Source organism: Cyphellophora attinorum (assembly GCF_001299255.1).
Source record: "Cyphellophora attinorum strain CBS 131958 chromosome Unknown Contig13, whole genome shotgun sequence".
Lineage (NCBI taxonomy): Eukaryota > Fungi > Ascomycota > Eurotiomycetes > Chaetothyriales > Cyphellophoraceae > Cyphellophora > Cyphellophora attinorum.
Window position 1 is genome coordinate 318,065 of NW_017253241.1, and position 23,948 is coordinate 342,012.

At 54.3% G+C, this 23,948-nt stretch overlaps 8 protein-coding genes across 8 annotated transcripts; 3 read left to right on the forward strand and 5 right to left on the reverse strand.

Moving 5' to 3' along the window:
- Positions 1–73: 73 nt before the first annotated feature.
- AB675_11361 (Transcription factor bye1) lies at positions 74–2,911 on the reverse strand (the record flags this gene model as incomplete). The annotated part of the gene is made up of 2 exons (XM_018140200.1): positions 74–2,251; positions 2,303–2,911. 2 exons carry the CDS (start codon positions 2,909–2,911, stop codon positions 74–76), a joined length of 2,787 nt encoding a protein of 928 aa, XP_018000054.1.
- Positions 2,912–3,495: 584 nt separating this feature from the next.
- AB675_11362 (uncharacterized protein) lies at positions 3,496–4,479 on the forward strand (the record flags this gene model as incomplete). The annotated part of the gene is made up of 1 exon (XM_018140201.1): positions 3,496–4,479. The coding sequence occupies one exon, from the start codon at positions 3,496–3,498 to the stop codon at positions 4,477–4,479; it is 984 nt and encodes a 327-aa protein (XP_018000104.1).
- Positions 4,480–4,711: 232 nt separating this feature from the next.
- Positions 4,712–5,995, reverse strand: AB675_11363 (Arabinose 5-phosphate isomerase KpsF; the record flags this gene model as incomplete). The annotated part of the gene is made up of 1 exon (XM_018140202.1): positions 4,712–5,995. One exon carries the CDS (start codon positions 5,993–5,995, stop codon positions 4,712–4,714), a length of 1,284 nt encoding a protein of 427 aa, XP_017999956.1.
- A 1,077-nt stretch (positions 5,996–7,072) lies between these two features.
- AB675_11364 (putative transporter MCH4) lies at positions 7,073–8,791 on the reverse strand (the record flags this gene model as incomplete). Its single annotated transcript, XM_018140203.1, has 5 exons — positions 7,073–7,177; positions 7,228–7,538; positions 7,586–7,893; positions 8,053–8,466; positions 8,628–8,791. 5 exons carry the CDS (start codon positions 8,789–8,791, stop codon positions 7,073–7,075), a joined length of 1,302 nt encoding a protein of 433 aa, XP_017999958.1.
- Positions 8,792–10,042: 1,251 nt separating this feature from the next.
- Positions 10,043–13,511, forward strand: AB675_11365 (uncharacterized protein; the record flags this gene model as incomplete). Its single annotated transcript, XM_018140204.1, has 3 exons — positions 10,043–11,738; positions 12,515–13,311; positions 13,368–13,511. 3 exons carry the CDS (start codon positions 10,043–10,045, stop codon positions 13,509–13,511), a joined length of 2,637 nt encoding a protein of 878 aa, XP_018000006.1.
- Positions 13,512–13,976: 465 nt separating this feature from the next.
- Positions 13,977–16,562, reverse strand: AB675_11366 (DNA ligase 1; the record flags this gene model as incomplete). Its single annotated transcript, XM_018140205.1, has 5 exons — positions 13,977–14,687; positions 14,777–15,076; positions 15,191–15,316; positions 15,367–16,486; positions 16,534–16,562. 5 exons carry the CDS (start codon positions 16,560–16,562, stop codon positions 13,977–13,979), a joined length of 2,286 nt encoding a protein of 761 aa, XP_017999863.1.
- A 760-nt stretch (positions 16,563–17,322) lies between these two features.
- Positions 17,323–18,417, reverse strand: AB675_11367 (GPI-anchored CFEM domain protein A; the record flags this gene model as incomplete). Its single annotated transcript, XM_018140206.1, has 5 exons — positions 17,323–17,643; positions 17,692–17,817; positions 17,865–18,052; positions 18,103–18,286; positions 18,340–18,417. 5 exons carry the CDS (start codon positions 18,415–18,417, stop codon positions 17,323–17,325), a joined length of 897 nt encoding a protein of 298 aa, XP_017999911.1.
- A 2,050-nt stretch (positions 18,418–20,467) lies between these two features.
- AB675_11368 (TEL2-interacting protein 1) lies at positions 20,468–23,724 on the forward strand (the record flags this gene model as incomplete). The annotated part of the gene is made up of 2 exons (XM_018140207.1): positions 20,468–20,500; positions 20,551–23,724. 2 exons carry the CDS (start codon positions 20,468–20,470, stop codon positions 23,722–23,724), a joined length of 3,207 nt encoding a protein of 1,068 aa, XP_017999814.1.
- Between the last annotated feature and the right edge of the window lie 224 nt (positions 23,725–23,948).

Here is a 23,948-nt window from a genome sequence, read left to right on the forward strand (position 1 = left end):
CCGTTGATCGACTGGGGTGAGGCTCGTTGTTGACTTGTTCTTGTCGTGTGATTGCGGTCGTGGCGGAGGACGACTAATTCTGCGTGCCTGGAGCAGGTGGCGCTGTGGTAGTACCATCAGCCGTCACTGCAGCCGTAGCCGGCTCAGCAGCTCCATTCGTAGCAGCACCGCCATCAGCATCAACGACACCCTGCTGAACGCCCTCCATCGGCTGCTGTCCACTAGGCCCCTCTTGCACATTATCTTTACCTGCGTCAGTCGGAGCGCCACCAGCAGCAGCAGTGCTGCGCTGAGCACTCCACTTCTCCGTTAGTGCCCTAGTCAACACATCCAAGCTTTCTTGCGCAGCAGGATTCTCTGCGAGACACTCCTTGATGACAATCATCTCCTGCTCGCCAGCATCTTTTGCTTGCATGCACAGCTGCTGTACCGCAGGCGCGAGACTTAGCTGTGGACCAAGGATTTTGAGAGCTGCTGCCTGAGATGGTGTTTGTTGCAGCTGAGGAGGAGGGACACCAACAGCGGCCGCAGGACCTGGAGGAGGCGGACCACTGCCTTGATAGCTTCCAGGAGGCATGCCGGCGAACTGGGGTTGTTGCGTCGTGAATGGATAGCCTTGACCTGCTTGCGGCTGTTGCGGCAGAGGCGGTCGCACGCCTTGTGCGCCATTGACTGGGACAGGTGTGCCACCGTACATACCATTGCCGCCATTGGCTGCGCTTCCGTCGAAAGGACCCGCGAAGCTGTCTCTCGGCGTGATGGGTGTCTGCATCACGGCTCCACCAATCGGACCAGGACTCTCGCCAACAGCTGTGGTAGCCGTGCTCATTCTGTTATGCGGGAGTTCGCTGTTCTTGATAACGAGTGGCACCAGGATCATCCTCTCAGCGGCCTTCTGCGTGAAATCTGTCTGCAGGTTCGCGAAGAATGTTGGCATCGCCTGATCTTTCTCCAGTGGGATGAAGTAAATGTCCTTCAAAGCAGGATTATGCTGTTGTGAGCCCACACCGTAGCGGTCGCGTCGCTTGAAGTAGTTGAAGAAGTAGTTGAAGCTCTCTGCATCTTGCTCGTTATTAGGCTCGCCAGTCCACAGGACGATCAGGTCGGAGGTTTGGGAGAACTCGAGGCCGCAGAGGTAGTCTTCGGCTTTCTTGGGGTCGATACGGCCAGATATGCCGATGGTGCCTGGTAGCAGTTGCTCCCAGGTCAGACGAAGTGTCGGGGCATCGATTGCAGCACCAGCGGCGAATTTGAGAGCTGCATTGAAACTTCCGACGTTGCCGCCGTTAATGAGGCCATGCCAGACAGCGTGCTCGTCTTCGCCTGAGAAGCGCGGAGAGTATGGGGGGGTGTCCGGTCGTTGTTCATCGTCGTTCTCATCTTTCAGGAGATTGTCGATGTCAGCATCGGCTTGCGTCCCCGGACCGGCCGCCTCACGTGAGGGCTGTACTATTTCTCCGAAGCGCTGGTCTCCAGTCGGAGAGCCCTGGACATTGGAATATACGTTGCTGATGTCAAAGTTTGCACCAGAAGAGGATTGGCGGCGTGGATCTTGCGAGGGGCGACGATTTGGGATTGTGACAGATGGCGGGCGACGAGCAGTATGTGTGGGGCTCTTAACCTCAGCAGTCGAAGTCTGGCGTTGTGGTTGCGGTGGTTTCGAAGCGTTCACTTCGCCTGCTGAGCTCTTGTTCAAGTCGTCGACATATTCATCACCTTTGTGGGTGCGTCGGATACGCGGGCCTTCGGGCTCTTGACCGACCAGAGTGCTCTGTTTGTCGAGTTGCGCCTGCATCTCGGCGTCTTTGCGCTGTTGCTCCTCACTAGCCATTGCGGCAGGCGGCATGGACGCAAGCTCGTCCGGACGTACCTCGTTTCTAACGACGCGGCCACCGAGGATATTATTGCGCTTGACGTTGAGTAAGATGGCTGATAGTTGGGCCTTGTAGGCATCGGTCTCGTGGGCGTCGTGGAGGGCGGCTTCGACAGCCATGCCGATGTTGGTGCCGTAGGCAGTGACATTGGTGTTGCTAGGGATCGTGAAGCCATCTTTGACGGCGGACTTTGTCTGATCGATGAAGAGCTTTACGAGACCAGTTGCGGCGGGCCGTCTGGAAGCTGGGAGGTCACTGGGGTCTTTTGTCGCGGCAGGTGCAGGTACGGGTGTTGACTGTGCTGCTTTTCGACCTCTTCCAGATGGGGCAGCTTCTGCAGCTGGAGTGGGAGTGCCTCTAGCTTTCTTGTTGTTGATCTGAGAAAGGTTTGTCAGCACACGTCCTTGAGGCGACATCGTCGCACTCACCTTCGTCTCAGATGGAGCAGGCGAGTCCTCGGCCTTCCTCTTCGTGCCTGCCGTAGGCGTGCCCACCGGCGTCTCAACCTCCTCGCTCATAGCTGCGGCACTCTTCCTGCCTCCTTTCTTGCCTTTCTTGCCCTTCTTCGCGTCCTCGGCTTCGATCAATGCAGCGCGCTTCTTGGCCGCGGCTTCCCATGGCTTCTGACCCTTCTTGATAGCGGCCAACAGCTTCTTGTGGTTTTCTGGTTTGCACTCTTCGCAGTAGTACGTATCTGGTGCATATTCTTCGTCGAAGCCCATACAGTCGTTATGTTGCCAGACGTCGCAGTTGTCACAGCATATCATGGCGCGTGGGATGTCTGTTTCTTCTTCATACTCGCCGCAGACGCAGCGGATCTTCTCTTCGGGTTCTTCTTCCTCCTTCTTCTTGGAAGCTTTCTTTGCAGTGCCCTTTTTCTTGGAGGCAGCGGGTGCTTCGTTCATGTCGACGTCGCGATCTTTCGTATGCTGGCCTTTTGTGGCGCGACCAGAGCGGCGCGTCTCATCTGTAGACAGACAGTCAGCATTGCTCGCACCGAATGGGTGTTGGTCTGGGTAGGGGAACGTACCAGCCATCTTGTCGTCGCGCTTACTGTGTAGCAGCTGTGCGCATTTACAAGGAGAATGATTACGAATGACGACTATCGCCAGGCAGAATCACGAATAGTAGAAATGCGATTCTAACAAGGTACAGCAGCTGAAGAATATGGACAGCTCAGATCAAGCCTCTCCAGCCCCTCTTCGCGCAGTAAGAGTATGTCGCCTCGGCGCAGTTAAGACAGATCAACGATTCGCCTGTCGCGAAACACGATGAGTCGGTCGCGCCAGTCGAGTATTGCGATTGGTAGAAATCGCGTCTGATGGTCGAAGTTGGCGGTGTGTAGGAAAGGAAGAGAAGTGTCGCATGTCGTGCGGAGAGGAAGAACATCGAAGTGACTGACCGAGAGAAGAGGCAATCTCTTAGCACTGGCAACTCGCTAGGTGGAGCCTGAACCGGATCTTAATTCCGCCAGCTCCGGCAGTGACATCGACTCTTCACTTTCTGGCCAACTGCTGCAGGCCAATCCTCGCTATATGAAACGGCTTACCCAGTGGCATGCAATGACTTAAACCACCGTCCTCGCTCTGATATACACCCTCCGACCGTCCTTATCCGCACCATGGCAGACGTCCGCGCCCTCCTCGCTGCAGAACGGCAGTCCCGCCGCATCTCACACCCACACCTCACCTACACTAAGACCAATGCACTCATATGCAACATATGCAACCTCAACGTCAAATCAGAGAAACTCTGGGAGGGCCATCTGCGAAGTCTAAACCACCGCAAGAATGTTCAGAAGGCAACCTCACAAGATTCAAACATCAACGGCACAAAGAGCAACAAGAAACGGAAACTTGACGATGTGGACGAAGAAGATGACGAGGAGCAGAGACCACAGCAGGCTGAGATGGACCGACGGAAAATGCCCAAGTCCAGAGTGACCAGTCTGGCCGAGAAGGAGGAAGAGGTCGAGAGCGAGGCGGTTCCTGAGGTACCTTCAATACCGACAGGGTTGCAACCACAAGACTCAGCACCACTGCCGCCGCGTCCATATCCGTCAGACGTAACGCCAGGTGCGCTTGCCAATGCTGCACCTCCGCCCGAGGACCAACAGCGCTCCGCCCAGCAGCAAATAGACGAAGACGAGTTCGCAGCCTTCGAGCGCGAAATCGCCCTCCTTGACCAACCGCCCGCCGCACTCACAGACTACGCAGCGGCAACAATCTCCGCCGCACCTCTCTCAGCAGAAGAACTTGCCGCACAACAAGCAGCAGAGCAGAAGAAGACCGCAGAGATTCTCGCTGAAGATGAAGAGGACGAGGAGAAAGGTCGGTTAGAGGAAGAATTTGAGATTATGGAGGAGTTTGAAGAGCGGGTGAGACGATTGAAGGAGCGGCGGGAGGAGATCAGAGCTGGTGCTGGTGGTGGTGAGGTTGGGGGTGCTATGGTCGTTGATGAGCAGGCCGTGTCTGAAGAGCAAGCCAAAAGGGCACTCGATGATGCGTACGAGGTTACGGCAGGCGACAGTGACAGCCCGAAAGATCGGCACGCTGAAGATGACGACGACGAAGAGGACGACGAAGAGGACGACTGGTACGCCTGATCGGATGGCTGCCTCCTTCGAGGACAAAATTTCGTAACTTGCATTTCTTTGCTTCTGAGATACCCAATCCATCGCAGTCAGGCAGCCGAGCATATATACACATATACACACCTTTGCTCTTTCTCTTGCTTCGCGTCACTCATCTGAGCGCTCTCAGTCCCTAACCCCCCATTGCACAATATTCATAACAGTCGTCACTTGTCTGTCCGCGCCACCAGTTCAAACCAACAAGCTAGAACTCCTCCCCGAGCACGCCCTCAATCTCAACCACCCCCACAACCTCAGCCCCCTCCACAACCCCTAAAATCGTCCCATGCCTTAAGAACCCCTTCCCTCTCCCACTCCCCTCCTCGCGCATCCGCACAATCCACCCCCGCGCCTCCTCCACACTCGTCTCCCCGAGAATAGAGATCCAGTCGCTCTTCTCAACTACCACCCGCCCGAAATCATCGTACAGTACATCGACGATGAGACTGGGGTCATCGAATTTCTGGATCCGTCGGGGTGCGATGAGGTGGTTGGGGGAGGAGAAGACGAAGCCGGAGGGCGAGCGGGCGGCGGTGAGGAGGATGTCGAGGGTGCGTGTGCAGTGGGCGGAGCCAGGCACGTGGGGTATGCTCGTGAGGGGCGTCGCGAGGTCGGACATCCGGAGGACAGGGTCTTTGGGCGGCGATGGAGGTGATTGTTGATGATGGGGAATCCGTTGGCTGTGGTCGGCGCCGATCGCGCCGCCGGGATGGTTTTGGGCGAAGACGGTGGGCGTCTCGAGGCCAGAATCTGAATGCAGTGTCTCGGCGACTGAGAGCGCGAGGCTATCGCCCAGAGCCAATGTGATGGTGGTCGAGGTTGTTGGCGCCGAGAAGCCAAAGCTTGTCGTCTCGGTTTCGTGGAGGGTAGTGGGGAGAAGGAAGTTTTGGGCACCGGTTGATGCCGCTCGAATAGGATGCGTGAGCAGTGGGCAGGTGTGTGGGTTGGTGTGCGCGGTCATTATGATTATAGGTATGGCAGACGGAATATGTCGAACCAGTTGTAGTAATTCGGGTGTCCGGCCAGAGTATGTGATCATCACGATCGTGTCATTCGGCCGGATGACGCCCAGGTCACCGTGAAGGGCTTCTGCCGGGTGCAAGCATACAGACTGGATTCCTAGCGAATTAAACGTCGCGGACAGCTTGGTCGCAATATGGCCTGACTTTCCAATACCTGTGAATATGACTTTGCCATGCCGCGTTTCGGTATGGATGATTTGCGTGACGGCGCCCATGAGGGCATGCTGGGCATCAGGCGAGGTCCGATACAAGTCTTCCAGATGCTCCAAGGCGGTTCGTTCCGTTGAGAGCACGTGGAGAGCACGTTTTATGATCCGCGAGTCTGGCTTGAATGTCTTGTCGTCGAAATCGTCTATTGCGTCCGGTGGAGTGATTGGTAGGGGCTCGATTCCTACAGGAAGTGGTGCGCATACTGGCATCGACGGTGTGACCGGTGTCGGCAGTGATGCTCTGTATGTGAATGCCATTATGTCGTCGCGTTACCGTCTCCCGTGGATCGGTGTTGATCTTAAAGCTCTATACCGTGCAGCTTAATTTTCGTGATGCTTAAATCCTCCACAATGAAAACAATGATTTAATGATGATGCCGCCGGAAAACAGAAATCACAAAAGTATGGTCAGGAGCGAAGTGGCAACATCTTTGCTGCGGACGAGTTGTGCTGTCGAGACCGAAGCTGTCGTTCAACTTAGCACCGATGGACTTAACCTCGCCTTGTTCAGAGCCAAGGCAACGAGCAGATAACGTCTTCAGATCGACGAGATTGATTAGAAACGGGTCCGATTCAGATTTGAAGCAGGCGGGATGCGTCATAGACTTTTCTTTGGCCTGTTGCTTCTGCGGCGAGTGCGGGAACTGTCAAAGCGTTAGATGGCCAGCCCCAGAAAGCATCTTGTTTAGGTGAGTCGAAACTTGCAACGGACGGACATGTTGAGATCAGATTAAACGCGAGATGGCCTAGAACCACGGGCCTAGTCGGATGAGCGAGGGCGCGGCAGCTAGTCGTTGCTGACGATTCATGCCCTGCGCACCCCAATCGTAGTTTCTATCGCCTCGTGGTTGCGCATTAGCTCGCAAGATCTAGGACGAGAGTTCAGGTACGTCGAACTCAGCATGGCCAATTGGCCTATCGGCCGGGAGAATGTGGAATTGAAGCTGTCATGAAAGAGCGCGAAGGAGATGGCGTGCTGCGCTGAATGGAGTGTTCGGAGGAAGAAGATTCCGTCTCTGAAGTTCAAAATGACATGTGCAATAATAACCTGCCAAGCAACGTCGAGATATACTGCCATTTACTGTACTTGGTCGACGGATCACCAACGTGGAATATTCGAGGCAGTGATGCAAGAGGAATGAATTTGGGCTCCTATGTTAAGGACTTGTGCTGTCATATATGCTAAATTGCGAAATGGCGGAAGCCTTTTTCGCTCTATGCGGTTTCCGCTTCTGTACCTGCTGAAAGAAGGACTATACGACCATCAGACGATGCTGGGTCGATGTTGTCTTGCAACAGCGGTAAGTGACCGGCAGATCATACTCTGGAATGCTTTCAGATCACCTTCAGCGTGAAGCCAGCGTGGACGTGCCGGACACACATCGCTATGGCGAATGTCAAAAGCATGATTGCACCCGTGAATGCTTGCATACCGGTGAACTGTGTTCCGATCAGCCTCAAGACGACTGTGACACAATGACACAACTTACCGATTCTGTAGACCACAAGATTTGACCAGCTAAAGGGAAGCCAGCGAGCAACCCCAAGCCGGCGGCCAACATAGCCATGCTGAGTCGAGTGCCGACGTCTATCCTGTCGGGAGCTAGGGACATGATCGCCAGCGTTGTGACCGCAGAGAACCCAAGTACAACGAAACCGTAGAAGAAGGCGAAGGCAATTACGGCAGCTTGGGTGTGAACAGCCATCCAGCAGAAGTTGAGTATCCCGCAGGCGGCGACTGTTAAAGCCCACGTGTTGAAACCTCCGAACTTGACGGCAAGGCCATTCAGGACTATGCGCCCTGCCACATCGTTAAAGAGAGGGTTTTCTTTGGCAGTTTCTACATACCTGGAATGCCGCCTGCGAAAGCAATCGGGACGAGCCAGAATTGTACATCGGAATGCCGTATGCGCTGCTCGTGGAGATAGTAGCCTTCGAGCCAATTTATGGGTGTGAACGCCCAGCCCCAAGCAAAGAACGCGGCAAGGAGCACCCCTTTGAAGCCTGGCTCATTCCACATCGATAGGTTGAAGAACTTACGCCGCTGGGCAGGGGCCTCCTTGTACTGCAGCATCATGGCTCCAGCAGTAGACGTTCCAAGACTGACGAATCCGGTTGCACGTACTGCCCATCGCCAGCCAGAGTCATGCTCGATGCTTCGTTCTCTGTTAGCTTGGATCGTGACGCGAACGAAGTGTGAGAAAGTGGACGGAAGGGTAACATGGTACTGGAACAGGAGACAAAGGCATCAGAGACATTTCTGAGACCTTCGGTCTTTACTTCGTTCGCGATCCAAGTTTGGAAAGAACACTCACTAGTGAAACATGGCTGAATAGATGATACCACCGATACTCGTTGCAACTCCGGTCAGCGTGAATACGATTGCCATTCCTTTGGGAGTGGGAAACCAGACAACGGGGATGCTCATGCTCGGCAGCAAAAGTAGACCGCATCCGAAGCCCATGACGACTCCCTGGGCGAGCAGAAGCTGATAGTATTCATGTTGACACAGGCTTGTCATCATCAGTCCGAAGCATGTCAGGACCACGCCGGCTGTCAAGACAGGCTTCAGGTGTCCTGCATCGACAAGGGGTCCTGCGATGACAGCCCCAAAGAAGCTCATGGCGAAAGCCATTGCGCTTATCCAGCCGATTCTGGCCTGAGACTCGTGAGGAATAAGTGTCGTTGTGTAAAAGGCCTGGTAGACGCCCAAGCTCATTGTGAGGCCCCTGCATGTGTCAGTGCCGCGTGTTCATTACAGACGCAGTGGCCGAGTTCTTCTGGCCCGTGGTTAGGTTAGGTCATGTTGAGCTGACGAAGGCGCCGTGTCCGCGCCTTGCCTTACATCGTTCTACCGAGGTCCCCAAGAGACATGCGAGGAGCAACTCACCAACTGTTGAAGTATATCAAGCAGGCACCGACTGCTTGCCATGGTCGCCATCGCTTCTGGGTTGACGACAGTTCAGTGGGTCCCGCTTCAGCAGGAATGCTCTTCTCGTCTTCGGTAGCGACAGGCTGATGCTGAAGCTCGGTTTCCTTCGATAGGTCAGGCATGATATCGGATAACTCTGCACAGGATGCTGAGCGAAGTTCGTAGCATCTGCTTTGAGTCCAGAGAGGAATTGAAGGCACGCACGCAGATGTATTAGTACAATGTGTTGAGATACTTCGCAAGAACGACCGCATCCATCAGCGTCCATGGTCGTTCGAGAGGCCAGCCTTGCACTTCGGAGACCTTCCAGATCGATGATGATCGACGAAACGGGTGAGGCCCGAAGTCTTCGCATGCTTAGACCGTTCCTATCACAGTATGGCGTTCAGTATGCTTTGGCGTGCCGTGTACTATACCTACTATACGACGACAAGCGAGTTTAGTGCCGTCGAGCTAGACACGCCATGCCAGCGCGCGGTATTACGTGATTGTCTGCCAGAAACAGTGAACGATCCAGCGAGAGTTCAAAACCTCGCTGCTCGTTGATCAATTTAGGCAGGCCCTTATGGGAAGACGCTTGAGTTAGTAAACGCAGCTTGATCGCACAGCTTGAGAGAGCGAGGAATTCGTCCATGGACTCGACAGGTCACGACCAGGTCGCCCTTGCAGGGTCTCCTGATCGTTCGTTGCGTTGAAGCAAACCCAGCTGGTCGCGAACTTGTTGGAATCGAAACACTGCGTCGTGTCCTGCTGCGAGGGCGCCACCCAATCCCGATCATTGAGGTCGATGACCTTGGTCATTAAAGTCCCGCTACTTGCTGGGCATTCGACCATAGTCTTTAGAGGCTCGGTAAAGCGCCGGGGACAGAGCTGGAAATGACTTCGCTGGTAATGGGTGCTGTTGCGAAGGGGCCTTACACTCGAGTCGTACATTAGGTATGTACGTAAGGACACGAAGCATCGGAGACCATATCCAGGCCACCATGCGGCGCAGTCGCGGCAATGCGCGCGCAAGAAGTGTTAGAAATGTAGCTTCCGGCCATGAAGACAAGTTCCAATGATACTTGACAGTCCCATTATAAGACAGTGTGATTGTGTTGTGTGAAGAGTGACGACCAGGATTGTGTTGCACCTGCCAGTGTCTACCAGGTTTCATTAGAGGCGTTTGGCTGCCTTACTCCAAATATCGCGTTACGTGGTCTTGAAGTGAAGGTCTCCCGGCTGTGGAGGTGCGCAAGAATGGCTCACCAACAATTGCTTCTGCACTCCATAGACACTTCTCAAACCTTTTCCTGGGGGCAATAATGCTGTCGCATAGCCACCTCTGTCAGTAACAAAGTCACGGTGGACCCAGCCGGGCTGGATTCAAAAGCATGCCGTCCACATCCCCCGCATCGGCGAAGCGGCCATCTATGCATGAGCGATCTGCCTCAGGCCAGTCATTGTCCTCGTCGGGAAAGCAGCAGCCTCAGATTCACAAGGCGCACCGCCCTCACATCGTCGGTAGGCATAGTAGGACTGTGTCTGGCAAGATCAAGCGCACCGATTCTGGCGCCAACATTACTGCCAATGCAAATCGCAACAACCACCAAAGAAAGAAGTCGGGAGCCTCGACACCTGGACAAAGCCCGAGATCTCCTGGTCCGTTGACGAAGCGCAACAGCTCACATGTCACTCTTCCCAAGAACCATTCGGCAGGCAACCTGAGGAAGAACCACTCCGCTACAATCCTAGGCACCGGACGACAGGGTTCTCATATAAATCTGAAAAGGCAAGGTCTTGCTCCGACGCCCAAGCCAAAGGACGAGAACCAGAAGACTGGGTTCTTCGAGCTAGGCAATCAAAGCTCAGGTGAAGAGGAGGAGGGCGAGTGGGAGGACTCAACGACGCAGTCCCCTGAGCTCACTCGCAACAACTCGAAGGCCAACTCGAAGTCCTCGACGCCTGCACGAGTTCCAACACCAGATGAAGTACCGAGGAAGACATCAGATGCGACCTCGAGCAAGGTACTACCCGCCTCTCAGTTGAGGCCAGACAGCGCCTCCCGGGCCATTGCAAAGCAACAGAACACCGATGAAGCGAGTCATCCGAATCCCGATCTCTTACAGCAAGCTCGAAGAGGCTCAAGAGCACCACCAGCAATGTCAACTGTTTCCGCAGTCGCTGGTCTGGGTAGGAATGACTCCAACAGGTCATTCCAGCAGATCAATCACTCGGAAGCAGCTTCTACGCCAGACACTCCAGACCTCTCCGTAGCCGAAGGCTCGGCATCAGCCGATAAGGCGGTCTCGAGATTCCTCAAAGAGCCATCTACATCCAGTGATGTCAAGAGCATGATTGATGATGCGTCAGACGAGGATTCTGCCACGTTCTTGAATAATTACAAACCGCAGCCATCGCAGTCGCCCGAAAAGCCGCGGAGTGTCGCAAAGGCCCGCTTTTCCAGCATCCCCTCACGGACACAACAGCGATTAGAGCTCGAAAGAACAGAACAACTAAGAGCTCCGGGTGGTCCAACGACGCCGCCGGCTTCTATGTTGCATACGGGCGGAGCCTCCACGTTTTCGCTGCACAGTCGATCAGGCTCACGGGGAAGGACCCGTTCTTACATGGACGATTCGAAAGCCCTGAAACTGAATTACACTACAGCGGTCCGGCAACTTGATGTGGTCCGCCGTTTCCGCAATCCAATAGTAGAGAGTCTGACACGGCTAAAGAACAATGGTTCACTCCCGGCAGATATTGGTATGATCACGCCGAAAGGTGCAGCATCAACAAAAAGCCGGCCGCCAAGCAGACGAACCGGCCAATTCCTGGCCCCTGACCAGAACAACAGAAGCGGAATAAGCCGAAGCTTGGAGGAGCAACAGAACGGGCCTTCCCCCCTCGCTTCGAGATCGAGTAGTCGCGGACGAGGTGGCCGAGTGCAATTTTCACGCCAGGGCAGTCCTGACGATATCGGCGTCACCCCTACGGGCGGCAGTGTCGACGGAGCAGATGATGACGGTCTGACACCTGATGAGGCGTTGATGAGGCGATTGTGGAACTCTAGAGATGTGTACGATAACAGTACTGTGTCTACTCCATGAGTGCTGTCGTCCACCTGACGAGACGCGGTAATGAGGACTTCATGGGTATCTTGCAAGCGTTCCAGCGGGCGTGGGATTTTGGCTTGGATGGGACGCGGATTTCGTTGCCTTCACTCCATTGGAGGCAAGCATTCGGTTGCTAGCCCACGGCTCAGCATCTCTGTGTATTATGTAACTACCTACCAGTTGCCTGGAACAACTATCATGTTCCGAGACTTTGCTGGCAGCTCCCCCATTTATTTAGCCAAGCGGAACTCGGCGTCGCCGTCCACCCAATCGGTTCGTTGCGTGTGGACCTCCGCTCCAGATTTCGTGTGGATTTTCAATGTACTTTTGCAGAGGGTTCGAACAGGAACGAGCAAGATTGAGTGGTCTGCAGAGCCTGGCCGTGCCCATAGGCAAGGGTCAACGGCTCGTTACTGGTGCGGCAGCTGCAATTGAATCCCATTATTGCCAGGCTTCTTTGCCGCATCGTGCGGTGGCCCTTGTGGGAAGTCCCCCATTACTCTTCTAGGCGGCGAATTTTAAGGAATCATGCCACTATCTAGGTGACTGAGCGGCGACTTTCTGAGGGTTGGACTTTATATCAAACGGCCTGGCTCTGCCATAGCGAGTCCCTCTGGATTTCAATCGCTCGTACACGACCACAAGACTACCACAGTCCCCTTGCCAGCTGTCAGGCAGACTGCCATATCGTCGCATCATAGACATCACATCCCTTCCAACACGAACACGCCTCGGTTCCCTGTCCACCAGTGAGCGTCCTCAGCCAGCCTCAGACACCCACCACACCAACAAGTCACACGAGCAACGCCAAACTCACCCTCCCTTCCGCAACATCCAACAACAATGTTCACTCCCCACCACTCCGACCCGCCATCCAAACCCTACAACCACAACCCAAACACCTACACACCAACATCCGCGCCCCCACCAATGCCCTCCTTCACCACATCATCGACCTCGACCACTCCGCCATCAACACCGCCGCCATCTCACTCCTAAACCTCCTCCGCACCCCTCCTCCACCCTCCCAACCTCACGCCCTGGCTCTTCGCAACGCCCAACTCGCTTCACTACAACACCTAACCTGGCGCCTAATCCGCCACGACCTCTCCGAAGAAATCATCATGCGCCCCGCCTTCATCCGCCACATGGGCCCTACCCTCGGCGCCGCCGCCGCCGAACACGACAGGCTGGACCACGAGCATGCCCGCCTTGTCCTACTTGAGCTCTATCGTAGCTTCTCTGCGTGCTCTCTACACGATGTACAGCGCCTGGCGCAACTCACCTCCCAGTTCCGGGCGTTGATGACAGAGTTGGCGGAGCATATGAAGCGGGAATCTGGAGAGGAGATGCCGGCGCTGGAGAGGGGGCTGGGGAGAAGTGAGAGCGAGGAGTTGGGGAGGAGGTATCAGGAGACGCTTGTGGTTGAGCCGGGGTTGGTGTTGGGGGATGGTAGGAGGGTGTTTGAGGGTGGGGTGGGGGAGTATGTGGAGTGCGGGAAGGAGAGATTGTTGGAGGTTTGGGCATGGTTGTGCAAGAGACGAGTTGTAAGCGGAGGGGTGGGAAGTTGTGATGCAATGCTAGTGCTACCAGTAGATGGCAGAAGCAGAGTGGTGTTGAGCACGTTGATACCATTGCGAAGTGTGCGGCGTTACAGCGACGGCGTCAATGTATGGGTAGTCACCTAGGTGCCGTAGGAGTTCAGATCGCCGCCATCGTCATTGTCATTATCAGGCAGACTGAATGATTAGCATGCCCCTGAACACATGTCAGTAGCGCTGCCCCTCGGGTGAAGTCGCATCAGCCGTAGCTAGTGTCGAAGCCGAAAGCCGAACTGTTGGACCCAGTATAGAATCATGGTACCGGTGAACGGTCACACCCTCGTCATACGGCGTCGCGAAGCCTACATCTATGGCCTGACTGATGGCATGTCTTCGCGGGAACAGGCTCAGAAGATAGGGACAAGGCATTATGGTGCATTTCCACACTGGTTTCGATCTAACGATAGATTCCTCGCTCTGCATGGTGATTTGGATGCTGTATATGCCGCAATAATCTGCCATGCCATACTGATCATGTTCTTCGGTCATGCTTCATATATGGCGCCACAGTGCCCTGCCTCATCACCCTCAGCATCATTGGACATTTTTCCGCCGTTAGACAGATAAGATTCTCGCCAGAGCGTACTCCACGCCCATTCTCATCAACATGATCAATACTCAAAGTCATCATCAATCCCCGTCTTCGCATCCTTACTCACGCTCTCCTGATTCTGATACATCTCCTTGATCTGCTCCGCACTCGTCGCCTGCTCAGGCTTCTTGTCATCTCTCTTCTTGATAAACCGTGGGAACCGCAGACTGATGCCCTTGCCTGCACCCATCTCCTCGATCGCTGCTCTGTATCGCGGACTAAGGGTCAGATCCGCCGTCTTGACTTCCCAGACATATTTTGCCTTGAACCACACATCTGGCTGGTCGTTCTTGGTCGTGCTGTGCGAGTAGTCGGAGGTAGGCTTGTCGATCACGATTTCCGACAGCTCGGAATGGAGCTCCTCAAGTAATTGTTCTGAGAAGCCGGTGCCAATGTTGCAGACTGTCTCGAATACTTGTGTATCTGGGTTGTACACTGCCAGCAGGAAGGCACCGTACCAAGATGTGCGCTTGCCTTTGCCGTAGTATGCTCCGAGCACGACAAGGTCGAGCGAGTCGCCGATACCTTGCAGGTAGTCCTTCTTCACCTTGAGCCAATTTCGAGATCTCTTCGAAGGCTCGTAGCCAGACTCCTCAGTGTCCAGCATCTTGACCATAAGGCCTTCGCAGGAAGCTTTGACAGAGTCGTCGAGCAGGGTCTGGATCTGGTCGATGTCGGTCGCGTCGCCATACTGAGCGAAAGCGAACTCGCCTTCAACAGGTTCGAAGGCCTCGTGGAGGTGTTTACGGCGCTCGCGGAGCGATTTCTTCACTAAAGCTCGCCATTGTAAAAGAGCATGTCGAAAGCGAAGACGCAAACCTTGACTGTCACATCGGATGTCTTGACGTCTTTGCGTTTTCGTGTCATGAGTTGTTGAAAGGGCAGAACTTTCTTGTTTTGTGGATCCCAAGCGACAGTCTCGCAGTCGAGGACGAATGAGGTTGTGGTAGGCTTGATCCAGGTGTTGAGCTTCTCGAGAATATCTGGGTACTTCTTTGACAGATCTTCCGAGTTACGTGAAAAGATCGAGGCAAGCCCTTTGAACGATTTCGGATCTTTGACGAGCGTGCTCTCAGCAGCAGGGTACTCCTTTTCTGCTTGTGGGGCGACATAATGAATCTGAGCCCGCTCGCCATCGTATTTGTACTCGCAGGTAAAGTCCTTGCCCTCGAAGCGGTCGAGAACTTCCGTGATGGACTTGGTAGGCTTTGCCAACATGGGTTTCAGAGGCACGCCAGGCTGTAGCTTGCACGAGTCGTGCAGCTTCATGATGCCGTGCTCCAACATAGCTGGGATGATCACCTCGTACGACGGAAGCTCGCTGTAGACTTCTTTCAAGGCGGCCTCGCCCTTCGCCAGCTGATCAGGCTGGTCATCTTCTTGCCACCCGCAGAGGTCTCGTGGGTCACCACAGCTTGAGCAAGACCAACGATGACAGTCTTTTCCGCCAGCCCAAGTCTGAGTTTCCCTTCCAAGAAGCGAACCAGGAACTTGGCTTCTGACGCACCACCCTTGTCTTTGTTGATATCGACTGCCTTGCTGGCGCTTGAGACATCGGCAGACGCCATCAACTTGTTAATTGCTCGGACTTTCTGGTCTTGAGAGCCATGTCCCTCCATTTTTGCGATCTCCAGCAGACCCTGATGCACACCTCGTACGGTCAAAGCCTTTGGCTTGAACATCTGGCCTTGCTTCGATTTGCTCTTTGCGGCCACCAGCCCCAGGTCACCAATCTTGCGGTGATCTTCCTTGATGACGGCCAGAGACCGCCCAGAACTCTCGCCGATCGCCTTCATGATCAATGACTCTCCTATGCCTAGCTCAATGCCAGCATAATCAGCAGCCAGTTTGTTGAGCATAAGCATGACTGTAGGCAGTAGATCGTTTGGCGTTAGTCTCAGCACCTGCTGGAGGAAGGCTGAGCAGTATGCGATAATCTGGAGTCGTTTCGTGGTCAGCTCGACAAGCGAGAACGTGGTGCATAGCGCGGCATATGGTACTGGGTCGCCTGCCTTCCAGTCTGGATATGGATCTTTTCCCGTGCTCTTCAGAGCGACTTGAACTTTGGCAGCTTGTTTCTTCTTGACTTCAGGCTTCTCTCCTTCGCTGTCTGAATGTTCCTCCTCCTCCGAGACGTCTTCTTCTTCGACTGGCGAACTCGATTTTTTGGTTGCAGTGGACGTAGGGACAGGTGATTCAGAATTCTTCTTCTCGACTTTTGGACTGGCCTTAGGGCTGGCCTTGGCCGTTCGAGCGGCAGGAGCAGTCGTCCTCTTCCTCTTCACAACCGGCTGATCATCAGAATCATCCTCTTCGTCCTCCACAGGCGACCGACTGTGCTTCTTCGAAGCCGAGTCATCGCCTGAGGCCTCGGCAGCATGGCCATTGGTGTCATTGCCATTGGTCATATCAACATCATCATCTTCGGGCTTCGTAGCATCGGTCTTCTTCTTATTGCTCTTGCCGTTGAAGGCCAATGTAGACTGCGCTTTGGGTTTCGTTCCATTCTGCTGCTTCCCTAGGAATTTCCTGTGCGCGTTAGACAGCGACGAGGCCTCACTTGCCATACAACGTACCCTAGTGTGGACTGGCGGCCTTGTGCCATTCCTAGTACTTCGCGTGAGGCAACGAGAGACGGCTGTAACGAGTGAACACTGCGGCAGGGCTGCCGATGACGAGATGATCTTGTCGAGGCTAGGGTCAGGGCCGTGGCAATCGGATGGTTACTCGAAAGGATGGTGGAACGCAGAGCGATGATGCAGCGTCTCGGATGCTTGAACATATAGTACTCGATGGCTCGCACGCTGCCTCAAATTCAGTGTGTCGTGCCTGCTGCGAACGCCGTTTCCGACAAACGCGACGCGCTGGAAAAACCACTTTAGCCCGAAGCGCGTTGATGTCACTCCGCTCTTACCCCAAAATACGAGCGAGTGCCTAATGTGCCTTATCGCTGCCTTCCGTGTGCCTCATCCTCGCAGGCTGCAAGCCAATACGAGAACTTCGTGAACACTGCCCAGCGTTGCTTTGTGCCGGCCTCCAGATCGGATGGCTGCTAAATGCGCGGTGTCGTGTGAACGAAAACGGTCAAACGTAACACTCGTCTCACCGGGTGAGTTGGGCTTTCTGAATTATTCACGTAAAGTAAGAAATTATGGCAGAATCGATTGGCAGTATGCAATTGGAACGATTGTTCGATTTTGATTATTATCAGAGCTCTTAGTAGCAGGCTCTTTTGAGGTATTAGAGATACAGACGTAAGCCTCGTGTGTGTTCGTCATCGCCATGCCAGTCGAAGTCCCATTCGCAGCTCATCTGGACTGGTCTTATGGGTATCGTTGTGTGCAGAACGCCAAAAATCAGATCCCTTACAGCAGCATGACAGCCGCGAGACCGGCAAGGCCTGCAACGCCGTGGACTGCAGCGGTCGCAGCAGGGGCAAGGCCGGCGCTGGCGGTGGCTGAGCTGGCAGCAGCACTAGCGCTACTGGCAACACTGCTAGCACCCTCAGAAGCGCTGCTTGCGATGCTGCTAGCGCCCTCGGAAGCGCTGCTAGCTGCGGAGGAGGCAGTCTCGGAGGCACCGCTCAGAGCTGATGAGGCACTACCTGAGGCGCTGCTGGCAGCAGATCCGGCAGATCCAGTTCCAGAGGAGGCAGCGGCTTCGGCAGAGGATACAGCGGACGCGTCCTGAGGAGTGTCAGCTTTGTCAATTGATGAAAAGGTATGCAAACTTACGGTGATGGTCGATCCAGCGCTAACAACGCCGGTGACGAGACTGCCAGCGCTGTTCGAGAAGGTGACAAGTCCGGCAGCAACAGCGCCTCCGGCGGCAGCAGTGATGGATGAGACAGATGCAGCGTCCTGCCAAGGTCAGCACGTTATCCGTCATGGCCAGACTCTTGACTCACAGTGATTGTGCTTCCGCCAGTAACAACAGCAGTGATGGTCGAACCGTCAGTGGTGATCGTCGTGAGACCAGCAACGGCACCAGCAGCACCAGAAGCGCCAGAAACTTCACCGGTAGCAGTCAAGGCGGATGCAGCAGCAGGAGTTCCGGATGCAGAAGAGGCCGAAGCAGTGCCACTGCCAGAGCCAACTAGAGAAGGTCAGTGAGGGCATACAAAAGTCGGACTCGTATATGCTCACCGCTGGCGCAGTATGCGAGACCGTAGCTGATGACGCTCGAGACAGCAGACTGATCGGGGCAGGCCTGGTTGGAGCAGTCGCGAACACCGTAGCCGAAGTTGACGTTGCGGCACAGGCAGGCAGCATCGGTGTTAGAACAGCCGAGGGCTTGAGCTTGACCAAGCATGTTGCTTATGCAAGTTTGCTGCATTCCGTGTTAGTACGCGAACAGTGGTTGTGAAAGTAGGGAGATCTTACGCCACATGGCGGGAGACTCGCAAGATCTTGCGCGACGACTGAGCCGACAATGGCGGCAGCGGCGAGAAGGTACTTCATTGTGAAGATATCAAGAGATACACAAGAAGTTCGTGTGTTAGGTTTGAGGTCGTGAAGGAGAGCGCGCAATTGTCTGCGAGAAGATGCTCGAGTACGCGTGTGAGGGTACGAGATGTACAATTAGTACTGTTAAGACTGAGGTTCGAGGATGGTAGGTTTAGGTGAGACAGTAGATGGTGGTGCGGAATAAAAGTTGGGAGACGGGAAGGGTTGCAAGTGAGATTGAAAAGGGCTTTCAGGTGTGATTGCTCTTTTATCAAATTTCCTGGAAGTAGGTGCGACTGCGTCTAGATGATGTATGGCACGGCAACTAGGTAAATTTTAGGCAGATTACTGACTACGAAGACTGCCTCGACCTCTTTTAAGTTGTCCACCAGGTCTACGTCGTGCAGACCCGACGTGGCTCCGGCATCGTCTTTTGCATGCAAGAGGCTGGCAGCGAAGGCGATTCGACTTGAGGCCAACACAGACAGGATGGACATCCGAAATGATGCAAACAGGACCGACAAGCGGCTCTAGCGCGTAATTTCACGTAGCCAACGAATGCTTAGGGTCTACTAACTTCAGTACTAGCTACCGCCATCGTGCATGATCCCGTGCTGGTCATCCTAGCTGAACAGCTTCTCAGCTTGATATCTGCCTGGTCAACACGAAAGCGGGCAGAGGTGACGTCGTATCATCCCAAATCATCTTCGCCGTCACCTCGACAACGATGCTGAGCTCGAGCAGCATACCCTACAGCGCCGCATGATAGCAGCGCCTTCAGGTCGGCGGTCTTCGACACTCGTGCAAGCTGTCGCACCGTTGAGCTGTCTGTGCGACCATGCTCGATCATGGTTTCCCAGCCTGTTTCTTGACAAGCAAGTGATCAAGCTCAGGAAGAGCTAGAGCAGACAAGCTCCTCGGCAATCATCTCTGGCATGACGCCTATTGGACGCGCCCCTGACGACCTCGTTTTCATCCTTGGAAGTCGATCGCTGTTCCTTGTCGAGCCCCACTTCCGTGACACAACCTGCAGCACCTCCTCCGAGGCCTGGAGAACACTCCGGACAATCCACTGCAGGTCCTGCCCAACCTGCTTGTAACCAAGCTCTCAGAAAGCCTGACGTGGCACGCGCCGCAAAACCTGGCACAGCTTTTTGCGCCTATCGATTACTGCACACATGATCTACAGTGCAGAGCTGAGAGTATATATGACGACCGATAGAGGCATGCTTAGGCTCAGCATTGTGACGAAAAGACTTCATACACTTCGTTGTGCTCTCGATTAATCACGGCAATGAGCTGGAAATGGGACATGTGTCACATCGAAGTTACTGCAGTGCTTCTTGATCATTTGACTGGCAAGCATGGAAATTGGTCGCTGAGACGGCCGTTTCGATCTCCGGGCACTCGCTTGATCTTGGTAGTGGCTGGGTCTCGCTTCCCACAGTTGCTAGAGCAATCTTGCTTCCTAGCAGCTCGGCTGCGCACAGATCGAACCGCCTAACCGTGCAAGCCCTCCTCAGCTACGATCTTATCGCTTGAGATTATTTCGACAATTGCATCAGGATCGATCCGAATTGATAGTGGTAGACGTAAGACGCAACATGGACAAATAATGATCCTGACCACATGGCCGTCTACCCGACCGACCCAGGTCCGTGGTAATTGTACTTGATTCGATATCGTGTAGACCAGGCATCATGTCAACATGGTTGAGTTCCTATGTATGTCTATGGGTCTTCTCAAGCGCACACACACCGACTCTGCCTTGGCCAGCGACAGGCGGTGTGGTCTGCCCAAGCACTTTGATTCGAAGGCATCGGTGGTCGCGACGAGGACGCGACGAACGAGATTCCCCTTGTCCAGCTGAACTGAGGTGCTAGTCTCGCTTGGCGGTGGCTGACAAGTGCAGCACCAGCCACACATCTCCACCAGAGTTTCAACTTCGGGCTTCAATCTCAAATCCATCTGGCTGTCTAGCCAATTGCACGAGCACGGCGAAATTCCATGATCGTAGAGCCGCTGGGGTACTCCGGGTTGCGCTTTCCAGAACAATGCCTCGAACATGACCTTACCTCGACAGGAAGCGTTCCAGCTGGTCAGTAAACTGCATTTCCTCTTCCTTTCGTAGTGCTTACGTGTCAGTAGTTACGTCCAGCTTGCGTAGATCTCAGCTCTGTCGCGCTGCGATTCAAAGGGAAACAGGCTACCGTCAAGCAAATCTACAATGCGTTGGTCAACGTGCAAGAGATCCTGCACCGAGAAGATGTTCGGCGGGCACTGGACGAGAAGCTCGCCGAGTACACCTTCTTTCCCTTGACACATGTCTTCAATCAGGCGCAAGGTCTGTCTTCGAGTTGCATCGAGTCAGCGATTGCCTGCGTGATCGTTCTCGTTTCGGCAGGATGGAAATCCAACATTGCGCCAGAAATGGCGAAGCAGCTTCTCATTTTGATGACTCTTCTGGCTGGTGGTCAAGCCAAGGCCAGTCCGGTAAGCGATGAAGTCAAGTCTTTGGCTTTCGAATGTATGCAAACGATAGTCGGCCAGCTCTCACAGAAGCAGAGGGGTCGCGAGCTTTTCAATGATGTTGGGTCAAAGAATATAGTCGATCAGCTGGCGTACCTGTTGGTCGAAGCAATCACAGAGAGTGTCTCGGACCAAGTACAACTCACCGCAGCGCAAGCTTTGAAGACGGTAGTGGCTGCTGTCTCAGATCGTCTGATGCTTGCCAGCCTTTTACCACGGACAGTCTCATCGCTGACAAAGGCTTTGCGAGTAAGTACAAAAGCGCGCCGAACGAGGAAGGTATTCGTGGCGTACCTGCAATTGCTTGACCAGATGTTGGCATCAACGCTTGCCGACAGCGTCGTCTTTCCCCAACTCCGATCGGAGAAGGAGTCAGATGAGGAAGGCTTGGATGAGGCATGGCTCCGTGCCACCAGCGAACAGGTACAGATAGCGCTCACGCAAGTCATGCGGTTGCGCTCTCATGAAGGCATTGAGGTCAGATCTGCCCTGGCCACGGTCTGCTTTACGATATTGCAAGACTGCCCACGGTCGCTTGCTGGTAGTCGATCTTTGGCATTAGAAACGCTGATTACTGTAGCACAGCTCGAGCAGTCCTCCGCTGTCACGTCAAAGATCAAGTATTTGCTGGATTCTCAACCCGAAACGAGCGAGATGCTCCTCGCCAAAATCGATGCGTGGTGCTTTGCCCTTCCCACGACCCTACAAACGAGCGAATCTCGCCCAAAAGAGCCACTTTTACGCCAGCTGCATGGCGCAGTTGCAATGGCAGCTCACTCATCGCAGCTCTCGGACGAAGTTGTGACGCAACTGGCCGATGGTCTGACGGACGGACTTGCCAACATCTACGCCATTGAGAGCACGAAGCACGAGGTTGAACAGCGAGATGCTGGCACGTCGTTTGCGCTGCTTGACCTGGCAAGCAACACGCATCCGGGAAATTTCCCGCCCGTCCTGCTGAGCAATACCAATGACAGCGGCTTTGCCGCTGGCTTGAATCGTCTGCTGGCAGAGATGAGAGAATTGGGAGTTTCCAACACTCTTGCACGGGCAGCCATACGTCGACTTTCTTACGGAACTCAAGAGGATCAGCTCGTGGCTGCGTGGATGGCCCTGCGATCACTTTCACAAGACCATGACACAAAAGATCTGGACGATTTCATCACAATCACTGATTCGAGCAGCATAGCTCTTAGCCGACCACGACTAGTGTCAGATCTCTACGCAGCGACTCTTCCCTGGCTAACAAGCGAGACAAACCAAAACGAGCATGGAATCTGGCAGATGATTGCCATAGCAATCGAGAGTGTAGTCCTTCAGGCAGAGATGCTAGATGTTGCTTATCGCCCAGAGCTTCTCGACTCGCTATATCCCATGCTGGCTCTCCTCGGCTCTCCGACCCCATCACTCCGCGAGCACGCCATCACAGGCCTCAATCTGCTTGCCAAAGCCTGCAATTATCCATCCACAGGCGATATGCTGATCGAAAATGCAGACTATTTGGTCAATTCCATCGGCATGAAACTCAACTCCTTCGACATCACCCCACAAGTGCCACAAGTACTGCTCACGATGGTCCGTCTCTGTGGCGCAAGCATCATACCGCAAGTGGACGACCTCATTGGGAGCATCTTCTCTGCATTGGACAACTTTCACGGTCATCCTGGCTTAGTCGATTCTCTTTTCAACGTGCTCAGAGTGATGGTAGATGAGAGCAAAAAGCAACCGCAGTTGGCCATAACCGAGCACATGAGTGAGCCACGCCACGCAAGGCCCAGAGTCGTTCCCTCGACTCTGAAGGATATCTTGGACGATCTCAAACTGTTGAGAGCTCGGAAGACGAAAGTCAAGCAGGAAATTGAGTCGCTGAATGTTCATACTACACCACATCGACCCTGGAAAGAAACGGTCACCAACAAACCTGCAGAGCACGACGACAATGGAGCGAACGACCTTGATGATGAGGACATTGACACTCCTGCGAGACCAGAAGAGCCCAAACAGCCACCACTCCCAAAGTCCTACACCCTACTCCTCCGTATCGCCCAGTCAACAGCGCCACACCTGAGCTCTCCATCGTCCAGCGTTCGCAGAACCCTTTTACAGCTGCTCGACGAGGTGGCTCCGCTCCTCTCGCATCATGAGAACTCTTTCCTCCCACTCATCAATTCCGTTTGGCCAGCAATCGTGCCTAGATTGCTTGCTTACTCTCCTACCGACGAAGGCGGCACGGAGACGGCCTACAATGCTTGTGCAGCTGCAGACGCCATTGCGAGCCTATGTCGTGGAGCTGGGAGCTTCATGTCTACTCGAATTGAGGAGGTGGCGCCTTCGCTGCTCAAGCTGTTCACTTCGATACGCGATACGCGGCATGGACGATCAGACGGCAAAGGGGCTTCAGGTCGTGGAGCAGTCAGGACGAAAGAGATTTCTGACATCGATATGACCATTGACGACACAAGACCTTCGCAAATAACACCTATCACGTCCAAGCAGCTCGATACGCGGTCAGCTAGAGCACAGGTTCAAGCTGCTCTTGTCCGCCTCTTCAGCACGATCTTGGACAATGTTCAACTTACCAGTGAGACTGGAGACCAGATCTTTGAGGTCCTCTTGCCCTTCGTCCGAGTCTCCACAGACGATCACAGTGATGCCGTCAATGGCAATAGCTCGCCTGACGTTACGCAGGTACTAGAGAGGTACAACGCTGATGCGCTGTGGCTGCATCTAGAGCAAACGAAACAGCAGAACAAGGCAGTTGTGATGGAGGTAGCAGAAGTGGAAGGCGAGTAGATTCGTGAGAGATGAGTAGCATTCGTTTGTTCATACATGAAGGAGCAGAAGGCTTGTCGAACAGACAAGCCGGTTTACACGGAGGTTCTGGTGTGGGGGCCAACAAGCAACAAGCCCTTGCACCTTCCTTTCCGAGTGGTTCCTTACTTTGCCTCCGCTTCCTGAGAAACTCGATCGAGCACGGCGACATCACATGTGAAACATCATCTCATGCTCCGCGTCGT